Here is a 17,968-nt window from a genome sequence, read left to right on the forward strand (position 1 = left end):
AAGAACAAATTAAACCTCTGACAACCACAATCACAGATTACACAGAAATTGATTTATAAATAGGGAGGGAGCACGTGGCTGAGCCAGGGCTGGATCTGGCCTGAACAGCTCCTCAGAGGGCAGGCAGCTGGCACAATTCAGCTTTACATGGTGAAGGTTAAACTGGTTTCCTTAGTCAGTATTTTTAGGACTAACTGCAGAAGATTCAGCCCCCAGTAATTAGATATTTCAAGCTGAATCCCTTGTGGTTATCCTAGAAATGTCCAAGTGAATGAAGAGCAGCAGGCTGGGATTAACGTGGCTGACTCAGACAAAAGCATTAATACCACTGGCAGCTCTCAGGCAGACACAAAGCTCCCACTGTCCCAGTTCCTGCAGGAGCATCCCCGCCTTACCTGGGGAGGGGCTTTCTTCAGCAGCACCAGAAGGGCCTGCAACACCAGATTGGAGAATCGAGGTCCAATTGGGACATAATCTGAAAGGAAAAATGCACTTTGATGCACACAGAGCAGATGAACATTTAAGCCACTTCACTGTATCAAAACCAGTTCAATGCTCCAGAAGTAAATGGTTCCAGGTAATTTCCAGAAATACATCAATATTTCTGCAGCAGCCAGCACAGCTCACCCTCCTCCTGACTCACCTAAAAGTCGCTCAATGTCGTCCACAACAACACAGCTGAGCTGGGATTTGTAGGCATCATCAAAGATCTGAAAAACAGTAAAATATCTCAGTGTTAAACCTCAGCCACAGGACTACAGCAGCCACAGCTGGGCCTGCTGATGTGGGTTCAGCTGAACACAGCAACACTGAGAGGAATAATCTGAGAATGAAACAGGTAGGTAATGAGAGATCAGGCTCCCTGCAGGCAATAAAACACTGCCATCTCCACAAATTCAGTTTATTTATTCATTTACCCCCCCCTTTGGCAACAAGCAGCTGCCCTGAGGTTCACTGTGAGCCAGGGAGAAACCAGCACCATTCCTCTGTTTTTGGAGCTGGGTCAATACTGATAATGTAACACACACACACAGAACCTCCCCAGCTGTAACACTGCTGTGAAGATCTCCTCAGGCTGGATGCTGGGTACTGTCCAGAGCAGCACCCTGCAGGAGAAGGGACTGGCCCAGGTGTGGATCTGGGTACTGTCCAGAGCAGCACCCTGCAGGAGAAGGGACTGGCCCAGGTGTGGATCTGGGTACTGTCCAGAGCAGCACCCTGCAGGAGAAGGGACTGGCCCAGGTGTGGATCTGGGTACTGTCCAGAGCAGCACCCTGCAGGAGAAGGGACTGGCTCAGGTGTGGGTCTCAGCCCCAGTCACCCCTCCTGGAGCAGCACAGAGTGTGCTGCACAGCTCTGGCTGTGAGCAGGAGGCAGCACTAAGGACAGCAGTGGTGCTGCAGCCCTGCCTCCAGCAAATCCTGATTCCAGTGAATCCAAAGGCTCCTTTGGGAATCCAAGTCACAAATTGCACCTTCATTGCTTCTCCTAAGGACCTTCCTTCCCTCAGGAACTCTACAGCCCTGCACCAATCTGATCAGAGGAACATTGAGTTCTCATGCTCCATTCTGTACCATTCCTCTGAAGAGTAAGTGCTGGGCTGCTTCAGCAAGTGAAAATGTTCAATTGGTTCACATTCCCCAGCTCCCCAGGTTGTTAAAGCTCTTGTTTAACTAAAGACCCCACCTCAGAACAGGTCCAAGTCCCTCTCAGGCAGGATCTGTTCTCCCCAGGTGCAGCCCTAAGCCCTTCCTGCCTCCCCCTTCCCAGGCAGAGCTCCAGACCTGCTCATCCCTGCACTGTTTGCCAGGACCACACACCAGAACAGAGCCTTGAAACCTCCCCCAGTCACCCCATGCCAGTGCCACAAAAACAGAGACAAGAGTCTGGAGCAACAGGACAGGAGGGAATGGCTTCAAACTGCCAGAGGGCAGGGTTAGATGGGGTATGAGAAAGGAATTCTTCCCTGTGAGGGCAGTGAGGCCCTGGCACAGGGTGCCCAGAGCTGCTGGGGCTGCCCCTGAATATCTGGAAGTGTCCAAGGCCAGGCTGGACAGGGCTGGGAGCAGCCTGGGACAGTGGAAGGTGTCCCTGCCATGGCAGGGGGTGGAATGAAATGGGCTGTGAGCCACCCCAACCCAATCTATTCTACAATTCTGAGATACATGCAACTTTACAAATAAATACATGCAGGATTTCCAGGCCTAGAGAGAGCAGAATACACAGTCCCAAAGGTATTTCACCTTTCCCTTCACAAGAGAACTCGGAACTGGGTGGTCACCAAGCCATGGGAGGACACACACGTACCTTCTTCATGGCCTGGCACTTGGCTGTTTCAGAAAACCCAATCATCTTATCAGGAGAACAGATCTTGATAAAGGGGAAGTTGGATTCTTCTGCTATTTTTGCTGCTAAAGCAGTCTTCCCACTGTGGGGGGGACCTGAAGCAAAGACAAACAAGGAATAAACAAGGGAGAAAACAGCTCTGACAATCCTGTGTGGATGATACTTAGGGTATGTTCAGAATTCCATCCAGAGGAATCTGCAGTATGAAAGGAGTGTTTTTCTTGCTTGCAGAAGGAACACACCAACTCCTGGATCAACCCAATCCTCCACATGCAGGCAATTCATGGAACTACTTGAGCATATGCAGAATGATTTGCCATGACACAAAAGAGGACATTGGACTTTCTGTAAGAGCAGCTACAGCACCAAAATGTGTGAGTTTGTGTTCTCAGTATGATCTCTGCTGGCACCTTGGCAAACAAGTCAGCAGCAGGAACACCAGGGAAACACTGGCAAAGACAATTTGTTACCTGAATTCACACCAGAATAATTAATTTAGAGACCAAAAAGACACCTGAATCCATGCACCCAACATGAATCAGTTTGGAGGGACAGAAGAAATTGCTGGGCACTAACACAAAGAATTACTCAGGGTTAATTCCAAAGCTACAGAACCACAAGCAACAGTGATAACCCATCTTTTTGGACTTTGGGACAGAAATAAGGGAAAAGATAAATAACAAATTCTACTCCAATGTAACAAATTCTCCTCCAAAACCTGTAACACAGACACTGAAATACAGTACTGTAACACAGACTCTGAAAACTCTCCTTCAGTCAGTAACAGTCTGGGTAGAGGGAAATCCACCTTTAACTGACAGAGACACCTAAATGCAGCTGCTTGAACTCAGCTAATTGCACTGATGAGCTCTCCAGTGACTTCAAAGAGGATTTAGACAACTGACTCAGCTAGAGACATCTCCACTGTACACCAGCCAAGCTCAGGTTATTCACAAAAATAATTTTGTGAGTTTTTAATGGAATTCTGTGGGATTTTTAAGAGATTTGGAAGAAATGGATGGAATTTTGAGGAATTCTGGTGTAATTTTGAGGAATTTTTGTGGAGTTTTGAGGAATTTTATGTAATTTTGTGTGATTTCTGTGCGATTTTGTGGTATTTCTGTGGAATTTTGTAGGATTTTCAGGAAATTTAAACAATTTTGTGTGCTTTTTGTGGAATTTTGTGGGATTTTGAGGAGGTTGAAATAATTTGGTGGGATTTTTGTGGAATTTTGTGTTATTTTTGTGGAATTTTGTGGGATTCATCTGGAATTTTGCAGCCATTTGAGAAAATTTAAATAATTTTGTGGGATTTTTGTGGGATTTTGTGGGATTTGGAGGAGATTTGGAGGTATTTCTGTGGGATTTGTGTGGAATTTTGTAGGATTTTGAGGGATTTCTCTGGAATTTTGTTGGATTCACCTAGAATTTTGAAAGAAATTTGAGGAGATTTAAATAATTTTGAGGGATTTTGGTTATTAACTGGGTACATTCCCTTCTCCCCTGTTCCAAGCACAGGAGTCCCTCTGGCTGAGGAGACAGTTTTGATATCCAAATCAATTTCACCCAAGCAAGCTGAAAGAGCCCAATTCCATTTCTCTCTGCAGGTGCAGGATGTCAGAGCTGAGCAGGTGGGCAGCTGCCAGCAGCAGTCTCCAGAAGGGCATTTCCCAGGTGTTGCCCTCAGCTGTACCTTCCAGCAGGACGCTGACCAGGGGAGTGCGGTCACTGTTCTTGGTCTGCTGGACCAGCAGCTCCCCATCATCCAACACCCTCGTTACTGGGTCCCCCCACTTAATGATCCCATTCATGATGTAGCTGGCATAGTCTTCCTGGTTGGTTCCAAATGCCTGTAAAAAAGAGGGAACACTTCTTTTACCAAAAAAAAAAAATTTCATCCCATCAGGAAAACCATGAAAGAATTAAACAAAAATTCCAAGGCTCTGGAAGATGCTGAAGTGAGACAGTCCCAGCCCCTGGTGACTCACAGCATTCCAGCTCAGAGGGCTGAAGACAGCTGGAGACCAGGCATGTTCAGAAACATCTTTTCATATGCACTCACAACCAGTTCTAGTCAGTGCAAGTTGCCAGTGGGTTCTGACTCCACACTGTGTGGAGACAATTCTCAGAAATGAGGCTTGGACCTCTCCCTACAGCCCAGGGTAAAGCTGTCACCCAGGAACTCGAGTGGCCTAAAAGGGAAATCCATGGCAAGGAGAAGAAACCCCCAGCTGTTCTTTACCTGTTCTAGTTCTCTTTGTGACTCTCTGGGCAGCAGCAGGCACACAGAGAGCTCAGAGCTCCCCACTTCCACCCCACAGGACATGCCAGCCCTTGAGGCACCACTGCTGTGCGATCCCAAAGGAAGCTGCTCCCTCCCCTCACTGTTCTGCAGTCCCACAGTGCCCACTTACTGGTTTGATATCATTCTCCAAGGATGCAAAGAAGTCTCCTCTGGTCACACGCAGGCTCTCTGCCTTCTCCATGTCCACCTCCACTTTGTTGCTGGCCTAGAAAGGCAATAAAGGACTCTGAGGTCCAGCAGTACCACACAGCTCCTCTCCAGCTTCCCCCCACAGCCCCAGCTTTGTGCCTGGTCTGGGTCAGTAAGAAAAATGCTTCTGTTCATTTTCTGGGTACCCCTGGAGCCGTCCCCACTGCAAGAGCCACATCCCAGCCCCACAGAGCCATTCAGGGCAGCTGTCCCACCCCACTGGGTGATGCTGAAGATGTCTGTGACCCCCATTTCAGAGAAGCCACCCCAGCTAAGAACAAGACTGAAGCTCTGGCCCATCCTTGCTGCTGCTGTGCTGCAAACCAGGAGTCAGTGAGGCTCAGACTGGTGCCAGTGTGGGACTGATCTCACCCCACTTCAAACTTCTAGAATTTACTGAGATTACATAGGTACCCTTTGGAGCTGAGAACTAAGACAAATAAACTGTGTTTAACTCTCAAAGACTGTCTCAGACATTCCCCTCCAACAGGGACCTGCAAGAACAGAGTGCACCTGAGTATGGGAAGGAAAAATAACAATAAAAACAATGACAAGGTGCTTGTCTTGAACAGCAGCAAACTCAGCCCCTGACCAGCAGCCACAGGAACGCAGCCTGGCCAATCCTCCTGTGCCAAACACACACCTACAGCCAGAGGAGGCTGAAATGAGAGTCTCTTCTGCCAAAAACACCCACCAAGCACAAACACAGGCTGCCAAATAAACACCTGAGGGGATCTTTAGTACAGGTGATCACTTCTCTGCAGAGGGAGGTGAAGGTACCTGAAATACTCCATATATTCCTGAAGTTGTGTGTACACTTAAAACCAGGGGGGCTCTTACCTCCCCAGCCTTTAATGAGTTCATGTTTTAATTTTTCACACACACACACTTTGAGAGATAATCACAATAGTTTAAATGATTCAGGAGAAAATGTCCTTTCATTTTCCATTCGTGCTTCTGCTTCTCACAGGTGCTTCTGAAAACTAGGTCAGGCCTATGATGTATATTTTAAATTTTCAGTACTTGCAGGAAAGAATAAAGTGTTTTACTGCATCATTTAGCTAAAAGCAACTTCAGAATAAAGAATATTACCAAAATTACTATGTCAAAGTGCTTGAAAAGCAAAACAACACGTGGCCACTTCCCATGTGGAAAACACATCCATACATTAGTGGGATGTGGATCACAAACCAGCCCAGAGGAGGGGACTGCTCTTTCACATTTGCACATTGCCATCTCCCCTTTTCCCACGGGACTTCTCAGCACAGCAGGGAATAGATCAAAACACCAATGCTCCCCAAACTCACCCAAAACTCAAGCACTAAGAAAACATCAGCTATAAGCAAAATTAATTATTTAAGGAAAATGTTTTGCCTGCAAAGGGAAGAATCCAGAGGTGCTGATTTTTTTTTGAGACAGAGCACAAGAAAATGAGAAAGTGATGATGTTTGTGGTTTTTTTGCTATATGAAACAATAATGTGTCAAGTATTATGGTTATACAAGACTAATTAGCAGGAAAAGTAATTTTTCCTTTAGAAAGAGCACTCCCAGGAGATATAAATGTCTAAGCAGCAAATGACCTCTCACTTAAATGGAAGTGTGATTTGCTCTCCTCACATTTGAAGCTGAGCAGGTATTTACAGTCCCTCTGCTGTGGGATTGATGTCCAGGGCTTCTCCCTGCAGGAGCTGCCCCCAGTCCTGGCCAGAGGAGCAGGGGCTGTGCCTCAGGCTCCTTCCTCACCACCTCATCATCTCGTATTTCAACACCACTGAATACTGAGCTTTGCATCTGCCTTCACACCCTCTGACATTTCATGGCCCTGAACTCCCTCCTGAAGACACAGGGACCCCCCCAGGCTGTGGGACTGGGAAGGCAGGGAGGTGTTCCCAGGGAACAGAGGGAGCTGGGAAGGTTCCATGAATCAGGGGAGGTGGGGTGATCACCATGTCAGCACCTCTTTGCAATGGAAGACTTTGTACAAAGCCCTCTGAACTCATCCAAGATCATCCAAGAGCAGAGGATTCCTTTCAAGGCTGGAACACTTCTCCACACAAATCTCCTCTGCTGTTCTGGCTCTTGCATTAGGGAACAGTGAACATTCCCTGATCCCAGCACAATCTCCATAACCCTTCCCCATGCTTTCTTCAGGCTGAGGAATTCCAGTTTAATCATTTTTTCCAAAGAAAACCCTCCTGCACCTCTGATCCCCTGCTGCCATTCCATGCCCTGGTTCTAGCATGATCCAAGTACACCAGGGATTTTATCCATGATGTAATCACAGCCCCACTTCTGCTGTTTACCTCTCCTGGTAAATTCTAACCTTGTTATTTTGCTGTTTTCACTGAGAGCAACAGAGCTGGGATTTCCAGGCCATTCCAGCTCCAAGAACCTGACCCCAGGGATGACCAGGTCAGCCCCCATTCTTGCCTCCAGCTGTTTGAAGTCTCTCTCCCAGTAGGCACCTAATATTCACTGGCCTCTTGTGCACTGAAATCCTCTCAAATGCCCCTGCAGATCTCCACTGGTGACTTTTGTCCTTATGCCCCCAAACCAGCTCTGAGACTGTAATTTCCCCACCTTACAGAACATTTATGGACACACTGAGCTGCACAGGCCCACACAGAGCTTCCTTATAAATGGCTGTTCTAATTCCCACATTGTCTCCTGGGTCCAATGCACAAACTGTGCTCAAGACTTTCAGTTTTTATCAAAATATCCTTAAAAACCACCCCTTCCACCCCTTCCACCCCACCACACTGTGCAAGAGGCACTTGGAGGGCAGGAGAGGGAAGAGGGAATTCAGAACAAAGGAAAAGCACAGGAAAAAGTGGTGCCCACATGAATTTCATCTCCTAAGGTACATGGATAGGCCATTTTCCATTTGGAAGTAAACATTCAATATTCCAAATGTAATTATTTTCCCTTTTTTGCCCCAGTAGGAGACAACAGGACTGACCTTAATGTGTCTGTTCATGGCAGTGGACTGAGCAGCTCGAACCAAACCTTCCAGCTCAGCACCACTGAAGTTTTTGGTCTCCACTGCCAGCTCTGCAATGTCCACATCCTCAGCCAGCAGCTGGTGCTCCCTCATCCTCACCGTGTGGATGTGAAGGATCTGGAATCGGCCCTTCTCGTCTGGCAGGCCTGGGATGGGAAGAAAACACACCCTGAACACAGCACTGCAAATCCCCTGTCCCTCCCAAGGCCCCTTCTCACCACGAGCATCTTGCACTTACAGTGAGGGTATTTGATGGTGCTTTTCACTGAGAACACTCAATTCCATTAACTGGTAAACTGAGCAGTGTCACCCCAAACCAGAGAGAAAAGCACAAGGTTGAGTTTCTTCCCTCAGGGCTCCTCAAAATTGGCTGTTCTCAGATTTCCACACCAGGAATGACAATCTGTCTCCTGGCATCCCTCAATGCAGCTCCCACCTTGCAATCATCATGGAATGGTTTGGGTTGAAGGGACCTTAAAGCCCATCCAGTTCCACCCCTGCCATGGCAGGGACACCTCCCACTGTCCCAGGCTGCTCCAGCCCCAATGTCCAGCCTGGCCTTGGGCACTGCCAGGGATCCAGGGGCAGCCCCAGCTGTGCCAGGACCTCACCTCCCTTTCCATAACAGATTTCTTCCTTACATCCCATCTAATCTTGTCCTCTGTCCATTAACTCTCTGCTCCTTACCCTGTCACCACAAGCCCTGGTAAAATTGGTTCTGCTCTTCTGTTCCTGAGTACCCTTTCCCAAAGGAAACATCCACTAATTACTAAATCAACTAAAAGTTTACTCTCCCCAGATCCAGAGCTTTGACTTCCCTCTTCACATAGCCCATATCATTCCTATGAAATGTTCATGATCTGGGGTGATCATTTCCCTGCCTGCACCTTAACAAGTCCCTTCTGAAGCACCCAGTGGGTGATACAGAAGATCCTTCTCTAGAAGTGTAACCTGTCAGTCTGGCACATCATCCTGAGCCCCACTGTGCTCAGCTCCTTCCAGCCTGCCTCCCCAGCCTCTGCTCCTGGATCTGATATTTGCACTGATTAGTGTTTGTGCTGAGGGGATGTGAAAAGACCTTTTCCAACGTGCACAGTTCCCAGGAGCATTCAGTCCCTGTCACCTGATGATTTATTCCAGGATCACTGAGCTTTTCACTAGTCCCAGGCTGTTCTCTACTCCATCTTTCTTCAGGGAATTATTACCTCAGCATGGAGCCCCCAGTATTTACTTTCTTAATAAAGCCTACATCCCTAATTTACCCTGCACTGGGGTGAGGTGGATGTGCACAGTTACAAAGGTCCCATTCTAGTTACTGACTTTGCCAGCCTGGCAAACCAAGCTCTTGGCCCACTTTTAGTTCACCCACTGCTCCTGCCTCACATTCCTGCAATGTCCACCCAGGAATGACCTGGTACCATTATTTGCCTCCTTTCCTTCACACAAGAGATTCAGGGTCCTGCCTGCCCACTCTGCTGGGCAGAAACGCAGATCAGGTTTATCAGCAGGGAAGTCCAAAGTGGTATTTTATTGATCTGATTTAATTTATGTTCTGGAGGGAGCTGCAGGAAGTTCAGCACCTGAGCAGTCCTGGGGATTGTCCACATTATGATCTGTATTTGCTTTGCTGCTGTAGCTTCATGGAGTTGAGGAACTGGGATCTGCAGTGTGCTTACCAATCTCCATCTTCACCTCCAGCCTCCCCGGCCTCAGCAGGGCCTCATCAATCAGGTCAGGTCTGTTGGTCATTCCTGAAGTCAAAGTTAAAATCAAAACACTGTTATCTCAGCTTCCTGAGTGGGTTTCCAGCCCCTGGTACAGCACACAGAGCTAGGGAGATACTCGATGTGTATAAGAGACAGGCCAAGAACAGCTGGGGAAGGCCCTGAGGGAGAGTCATGGCAACAGGGATCAAACCTGTGCTTGTGGCTCTGCCTGTCCTTGTGGAGCACCTGCAGGGCTCCTGCAGCAGGACAAGCACAGCTGGAGCAGCCCCACTCCTCCACAGGCTGATACACCAATTCTATTAGTCCTTGCAGGTTTCCCTAGACTATGAAACCCTCCTTATCAAAAACTAAAAAAAGGAAATTGCTGAAAGCAGCAACAACAGCACAACCACAGCAGCATCTCCCTTTAAACCTGCTGCTGATGCTGTGGTACCTCAGCTGACCTGCAATGAGGCAAACACCAGCAGTGATCACCCAGCCCCCAGAGCAAGGCAGCCCCACGTACCAATGACCAGGATGTTGTTGAGCTGCTCCACACCATCGATTTTGGAGAGCAGCTGGTTCACCACGGTGTCATGCACACCAGTGCTGCCAGCCATGCTGCCCCTCTGCTTGCAGATGGCATCAATCTCATCAAAAATGATGATGTGCACCCCACTGTTGGCTCCAAGCTGTGGGAGAGAGGACATGTCAGGAATGTCACCAGTCTGATTGCTGAGAGCAATCCAAAATCAACAGCGACCTCGCACGAGCTCAGCCGCAGAGACACAGCACTGATACTCCCTGTGTGCTCACACAGAGCTCTGTGTGTGTGTGTGTGTGTGTGTCACCCCTTTCCAGGGGAACATCCTGCCCATCTCAAAAACAGGGGGTTCAGGGGGCTCTGCCCAAACCTAGGACTTTGCAGCTACACAGGTTTCAAGGGAGAGCAGGAAGCTGAGCAAGCCAAGCCAAAGCTGGAACACACAGCTCAGAGAGTCCCAGGATCGGTACCTGGGATAGGAACAGGTACCAGGGACAGGAACAAGGCTTGTCTGCAGAGGGAAGGATGCACCAGGGTAGGAACAGCCTAGGCTGGACTGAAGTTAGTAAATACACAGCTTGCCAGAGCAGCTTTGTTGAGAATATTTTAAGAAGCCCAGTGTCTCTGTGCCAGTCAGACCCAGGACTGCCATTTCCAGGTTCACTTCAGGGGTGAGGCAGTTGCAGCTGGTAAAAGAACAGGATACTTTTTGTAACTGCATTATGAAGTTTTCCCCTTCAAATTCCATCACTAAAACATCTTTTGTGGCCAGTGCAGCCCATGTTATCACTGGGTGAATGTGCTGGCCCTGGCAATCTGCCCCAGACACAGGCAGCACAATGCCAACCTTTTGGAGACCTTTTTAATCTCCCAGCTGTCATCAGGCCCAGCCCCTGCAGCCAGTATTGAGTGTATTTTAACAGGTGTGTTATTGCCAAGGGAAAGCAGCTCCCAGAGACACTGCAACCACCAGGGAGCAGGAGATTGCTCACGTGGGTCTGTGTTACCACACAGAGCTGATTGACTCACTAATAACCCTTTTGCTGAAGAAATGAAATTATTTCAAGTCAACGCCAAAATCTCTGTCTTGTGAGCAGAATAAAATTAAGGGATCATTTGCTAATGATTTCTGGAAAGACTTCCCTGTATTTAACTCTGACTAGCCTGACATTTGATTTTCTTTACCAGAAAATCTATCAAGATCAAGTGATCCACAGCAGTGAAAAATTACCACAGTACACATGAAAGAAGTACTTACACCATGAAACTAAAGACTGGGGTTTTGAAAGCCAGCTGAAGCACTGGATTAAAAATTATCACTGGAAAAAACAGAATCTTTATTTCCACTTCCAGTTTCAAAGATCTCTAGTTTTAAGACATTATTCTCATCCATTAGTTTTCTGCTCAGAAAAATTAATCATGTATTGATTATAACACTTCAAGTGCTATAACATACCAAAATGCCTGCAAGCTAAAACCCTGAAAGCTTATGTGCCTGCTTAATTTAGTAGGAAAAATCCAAAGAGATTCAATTACATCTCTCCCACAAAAAAATAACAAAAAAAAAAAAAAAAAAAAAAAACCAAAACACCTGAGGAAAATTTGTACAATCTGAGTTTTAAGGACTTTTGGAGCAGCTGACAGCACATGACTCAAAGCAAGCACTGCTGTATTACTCCCAAATAGCTGTGCATGGAATCTCAGCACTGTCCCTGTCTGCAGAGCTGGCTGGAGCCCAGCTGCCTTTCCAGCTTCCAGGACTGTTTTCACAACTGACAGTGAAGCCTGCACACCACCAACACTCCACCATAACCCCAAGCCAAGCAGTGACTCTGCCTTTAATGCAAACAAGAATTTTCAGATTCCAGACCCTTCCCGGTCTCTCCCGGGCACATTCCCACCACCCCCAGTCCTGTGTGTCCTTACCCTCCTCTGCTCCTCCTCTGCATCAGCAAACAGCTTCCTGATGTTGGCCTCAGACTCTCCCACGTATTTGTTGAGGATTTCAGGCCCGTTGACCACCTTGGGCTCCCTGGCATTGAGCATCTTCCCGATCTGCCGGGCCATCAGCGTCTTCCCGCAGCCCGGGGGCCCGTACAGGAGGATGCCCTTGACGTGCTTGCAGCCTGCAAGGAGAGGGAACAGCCTGAGAGAGGATGGGGACAGGCACAGGCACTTCTCCAGGGAGTGCTGGAGATGGGCCTGAGCTCTGCTCGGTGTCTCTGGCAGAGAAATTCAAACACAGGTTGGATCAGTGTCATCCCAATGATGTGCCAAGGAAAAACAACCTCCAGAACAACTCAAGTGTTCTCCTTCCATCAGCCACACCGAGCTGTGACTCCTGGTCAGGAACACACAGCACCAGAGACCCCTTGGGAAATGTGGGAATAACATAATTCTCACCAAGAGGAGGTCCTAGGGATGCTGCTCATCCCTGGGGAGAGAGGGGCTGCAGATACTCTTTTTTACACCCTGCACACCAAGCAAGGCAGCCACAGGTCAGACACACTCATTTGATTCTTGGAAGACAAAATGAGGAATATCATGTGAAAATGACAAACTCTTTACCCCTGTACTGGGCTTTGGTGATTCCATATCATACATCCAGTTCTGGGTGCAAGTTCATAGAATAAATACTGAGAAAAGTGAAAAAAAAAAACAACTTCCAAGAACCACCAGAACCATCAGCCCAAAATCCTTGATCTGTAATTAGAAAAGATCTGAAATATTCTAATTTGTTCAAATACCAGGACTTTGGACACTGTGTATGAGAATTTAAATTCTCTCCTGTAGGGAAAGAGAGGATTCAAGTGCTGAAGCTGAGGCTGGACACATCCCAGTCAGGGACAGGCACAACCAGGTCTCTGTGTTCCTGTAAGAACAGCACTCAGACCAGATCTGGCCAGGAGGAAAAGTAACTGCACAAATCTAAACCTTTGGCCTGGAACTGCTGTTGGAAAACCCTGCAGTAGGAGAGCAGAGCTCGTGTATCAGCACCAGCTTCTAAACACTGAGCACCAGGCTCAGGGAAAGAGGAGAGAGGGGACATGAGTTAGTGCTGGCCTCAGAGGGTTTTTTCCATTTTTTTATGAATATATGAAAATCTATTTTTTACTCCACTCTTGTGGGTTGACTTCTTTAAGAATGTGACCCACCCAACCAGAGCCCTGCAGTCCTCAGGATGCACATTAAAAGCTAAACCAAAAAAAGGGAGCAAATTGATGGCCCCAAGCTCAGACTGAGGGCACCTGAGCTCAGTTTCTGCCAGGCTTAAGGAGCACATGGAGCTGTGTGTCACCCCACAGGATGACCTCCCTCCTGGTTTCTGGCTTGTCTCAGCTCCAGGGAACCTCACCCTGTGCCACAGAGCCCTCAAGGCTGCTCAGACCTCAGGGCAATTCTGCCTGTAAAAGACCAACACTTATCCCTTATCACCTTCCCAACACTGCCATGATTTCATTTACTCCTGAAGGTTATGGCAATAAAGAATTTATTTCAGTATGAATAACTGCTCAATACAACTTAATTCCTGTGACCCCACTCTTCTGTCTCTGGCTGTTCATTGACTGCAGTGAAGTTCCAGGAGGACAGTGCCATGAGGAGCAGCTGATCCCTCCCAAACCCCAGACAGCAGCAGTGCTGCACTGGATAAGCCCAGCAATAAAGCTGAGAGATCCTGCTGGGCTTCTCTGCAGATAAAAAATTTACTACAGAAATCAAGAGCTGTGGCCAAGAATTCATGAGTCAGCATTGAGGCATCTGCGAGTCAAACACATAAACAATATAAACTGGAAGTGAAGACAAATTTCACAGGGGAAGGAGTGAGGCACAGATAAATTGAAAGCTCTTTCTGTCAAATCCCTGCCATGAGGGCATTGTTACCATGGGGGACCAAAATCTCCTCTGTAACCAAACAGCACCAGGCAGGATGGTGCTGACAAGTGATCTCTGCAGGGAAATCCAGCACAGCGATGCTCCAACAGCTCCTGGCTCCAGCATGAGGCCACCAAAGGGCTACAGAAGCCACCAAAGGGCTACAGAGGCCACCAAAGGGCTACAGAAGCCACCAAAGGGCTACAGAAGCCACCAAAGGGCTACAGAGGCCACCAAAGGGCTACAGAGGCCACCAAAGGGCTACAGAGGCCACCAAAGGGCTACAGAGGCCACCAAAGGGCTCTGGCAGGTCCCAGCAAGGCAGGGCTGTGGTACCGCAGGGAGTGGCTGTGCCAGGGTGTTCTCAACACAAACACCAACAGTCTGGGCTGGTTTGTTCCTCTGTTTTTCTTCTAAGTCCTATGAGAAGTGTCTGAGGGAGCTGGGAAGGGGCTCAGCCTGGAGCAGAGGAGGCTCAGGGCTCTGCACAAGTCCCTGCCAGGAGAGGACAGCTGAGGGGGTCGGGCTCTGCTCCCAGGGAACAAGGACAGGACGAGGATAAATAGGCTCAAAGTGTACCAGGGGAGGGTTAGGTCAAACATCAGCAGGAATTTCTCCATGGAAAGGGTGGTCAGGCCCTGGAAGGGGCTGCCCAGGGAGGTTTGGAGCCCCTCTCCCTGGAGGTGTCCAAGGAATGCCTGGACACAGCACTCAGTGCTCTGGGCTGGGGACAAGGTGGGGAGCAGGAGCAGCTTGGACTCAATAGTCTTGGAAGTGTTTTCCATTCTTAATGATTCTGGGATTACTGCAGCTCCCAATCTCTCTCCTAGAAGGAGTACAACTGAGTTATATCCCCCAGAAGCTTCTCTTCCACAGCCCAAAAGATTTTAATTTCTTGAAAAGTGCAAACATTCCCCTCTCTGCATGAGCTGCCTTGGCCACAGCAGAGGGCTCAGCCTGGAACACCCCACGCTGAGAGAGGAACACAAAACACAAACTGGCTTGCAAAAACCTGCTTAGAAACCTCCTAGAACGTTCACCTTCTTGCTCTTCAAAGGCAAGGGAAAAGGAAAGGAATCCTGGAATAGTGTGAGTGGGAAGGTACCCACCAGGATCACCCAGTCCCACCCCTGCCCTGCCCAGAACACCCCAACAATCCCACCCTGTTCATCCCTGGAGCTCTGTCCAAGCTCTCCTGGAGCTCTGGCAGCCTCAGGACCATTCCCTGGGAGCCTGGGCAGTGCCAGCACCTCTGGGGGAAGAACCTTTCCCTGACACCCAACCAAACCCCCCTGTGACACAACTTCAGATCATTCCCTGGGCCCTGGAGTCTTCCTCAGAGAAATCCCAGCTCTGATCCCAGCAGTTTCTCTGAGACAATTCCCCAGCCTCACCCAGATGAGCTCAGCCCATGCTGGACAATCCATGTTCCCTGAACCCTGAGGACATCACTGACCACCTGCTGCAAGGCCTGGTTACCACTGAATGGGCAACACTGAGAGCAGGGTCTGAGTCAGGTGGCAGAACATTCCTGAACCCCAAGCAATTAGTTCCTCTTCAAATAAAACTGCCACAAGTGATTGCAGCAGACATTTCCCTTTACAGCCACGTTCACCTGGCTAAAATCAAAGTTTTAAGGACAAGCAGGACTTTATTAAAATAGACAGGTGATGACAAATCACAAATGTTACCTCTCAAATCACAGTGGGATCCTCTGCACCACACAGGAATTTTGATTAAGTTTATCTCCCCTCTGCTGATTTCACCAATGTGGCCCAAATGTCAATACTATTATGAGAATCTTTCTAAACACAAATTACAGCTGTGCAGACATCTCCAACCAGTTCAGCTCATCATTTGATGAGCTCCAAAAAAAGGTCACTGCTGTAACCTGATCCTTAAATGATGCCATTCAGTGACAGTTAGAGGCTGAATAGGGACATTAACAGGAACTCAAACATACAAATATGGGAAACAAAATATGAGGGAAAATTCATAAAAACTGCTGAGAACAGGAGAGTTACTGGTGTTACCAATGGAAGTCAAACCCAGAACATCACCTGCCCAAAGACAAGATAAAGTTTATTTGTTCAATTCTCTCTCTTCAATTTATTGGAAAGATCAGAAGAACTAATTTAGTATAACAGGGATTTTCTACTTGGGAGTGTAATTCCCCTTTTAATTAAAAAATCAAAGCATTCTGGTGTGATTGGATCACTCAGATGCACCACCAGGAACCTGCATGGATGGTAAGGCCCCAGCACAGCAGGGAGATTTTTATCTCTGCACATTCATCTTGGGGCAGGTTACTGGAAGTTCAGGGTTCCCAGACTTCACCTGCCACGCAGGCAAAATTTCCCTAAAAGTAGAGCTGGGTGGAATTTCCCTCTCCTCTCATGCTGTAAGCCCAGTTACTCCAGGCTCCTGTTAATCTTCCTGTGGGACTGACAATCCAAGTCAGAGTGAGACTGAGGGAACTGGTGTCTGCTTTGAATTCCAAGCTGGGGCAGGGAAAGGACCACACTTGAACCAGAATTTTTATTTTCTCAATGGCCAGTTTTCATTTATCAAATCATTTGCCACTGGAAAGAGAAGACAAAGTAAAGTTCTCCATGGACCTTTGGAAACTGATTCCTCACCACATCCCACTGGCTCTGAGAAGTTCAGTGCACACATCTATCAGGAGGCAATAATGAGATTTATGACAAGGGCATTTATCTGTTTCTGAGGGAATGTGCTAGAAATGAAAATAAATCAGCTTGAGAGACACTTCCAACAGAATGCCTTTGGCTACAGAAACAGAATCAGAACAGTCAGGAAAAGGGATTTTAGTAAGAGTATAAACAAACAAAACCAAGCACTAAGGGAAGTCAGCACAGTAGCAAAGAGTAAATGTCTCTTAACAGAGCTGCAGAAACATCCCAATTCCAGAGGCAGGTTCAGTGGGAAGCTGAGCACAGCCAGGATGTTCACAGCCCATCCCACCTGGATGCCAGTAACACAAATCCCAGCAGCATTCCCTACTTTCTGGGATAAAGCTGGATCATTCCCACCTTCTTAGAAAGCCAACACGCTGGGATTTGGGCATGCCTGGTGAACACTTCCTGCCTTGTGAACACACACACACACACCTGGGGCATGGGGACAAACTGGGGATGCCAGGCCATGGTGATGCCACCAACAAACATCCCTGCAGCCACCTGGAGCAGGAGCAAAGCCCTCCCAGTACCCACTGATGGTTCTGGCCATCCTGCAGAAATTCTTTGCTGCAGGTTTAGTGTAAAGCCCCTTCCTCTCCCTCCAAACCCACATTCCCATTTCCACAGCCCTGAGTTAAAAGGGAATCATTTTCTTTGGTGATTGTGCAGAACTTGGAAGTCCCCTCCCTCATTCCCTTCCCAGGACTGAATTCCTTCAAGTCAGTGCCCTCTGAGTCCAGAAGCTTTCCTGTCCCCCCACCCTGACACCCTCATCCAAAGATTTTCCAGTTGTGCTGCATCCCTTTTTATAGAAAGGCTGCATCCAGCAATCCAACACATGAACAAATTACACATCAGCTTCTTCACTTTCCTCCCCATCCCTGGGGGATACCTAAGTCAATCTCTGGTTTTAAGAAGGGGAGGCAAGTGACAGATGTCAGGGATTTCTTCACTGTTCTCTCCAAAGGAAGAGTTCAGAGCTCAGACTCAGCCTGGCTGGCCCTGGACCCAGGTGCCTCGGGGTGAGCACAACACTTCATGTTAAATCCCATTAGGAGGAGAAGAGCAGGAAAGCACTGGTCCATTCTCAGCAAGGAAGAAGAGTTAACAACAGCAAATGCTGAGTTCAAGCTGTTAAATACTTTTTTACACCAGTGAAGACTTGACATTTTATGTGACAGCTGATATTAATAAAAGTGACAAACGGGCAGGAGCAAGAAAAAGAAGCAGAAAAAGAACAAGGGACACGAGAGCCCACAACTGTTGGATACTGGCAGATCACTTGGACATGAACTTCACCCAAG

General features: G+C 48.0%; 1 protein-coding gene across 2 annotated transcripts in view; it reads right to left on the bottom strand.

Annotated features, from left to right (window-relative positions):
* The window catches only part of NSF (N-ethylmaleimide sensitive factor, vesicle fusing ATPase), a 73,695-nt gene that overhangs the window by 17,521 nt on the left and 38,206 nt on the right, over positions 1-17,968 (bottom strand). For both annotated transcript variants that reach the window (XM_015651189.1, XM_015651190.1), the window contains exons 9-17: positions 12,019-12,218; positions 10,075-10,240; positions 9,519-9,593; positions 7,801-7,988; positions 4,761-4,856; positions 4,040-4,196; positions 2,308-2,441; positions 644-710; positions 396-475 (exon numbers count right to left, since the gene is read on the bottom strand). In XM_015651189.1, the coding sequence (XP_015506675.1) occupies positions 396-475; positions 644-710; positions 2,308-2,441; positions 4,040-4,196; positions 4,761-4,856; positions 7,801-7,988; positions 9,519-9,593; positions 10,075-10,240; positions 12,019-12,218 (1,163 nt within the window). The remainder of the gene's footprint in view (positions 1-395; positions 476-643; positions 711-2,307; positions 2,442-4,039; positions 4,197-4,760; positions 4,857-7,800; positions 7,989-9,518; positions 9,594-10,074; positions 10,241-12,018; positions 12,219-17,968) is intronic.

Source organism: Parus major, chromosome 27, assembly GCF_001522545.3.
Source record: "Parus major isolate Abel chromosome 27, Parus_major1.1, whole genome shotgun sequence".
Classification (NCBI taxonomy): domain Eukaryota; kingdom Metazoa; phylum Chordata; class Aves; order Passeriformes; family Paridae; genus Parus; species Parus major.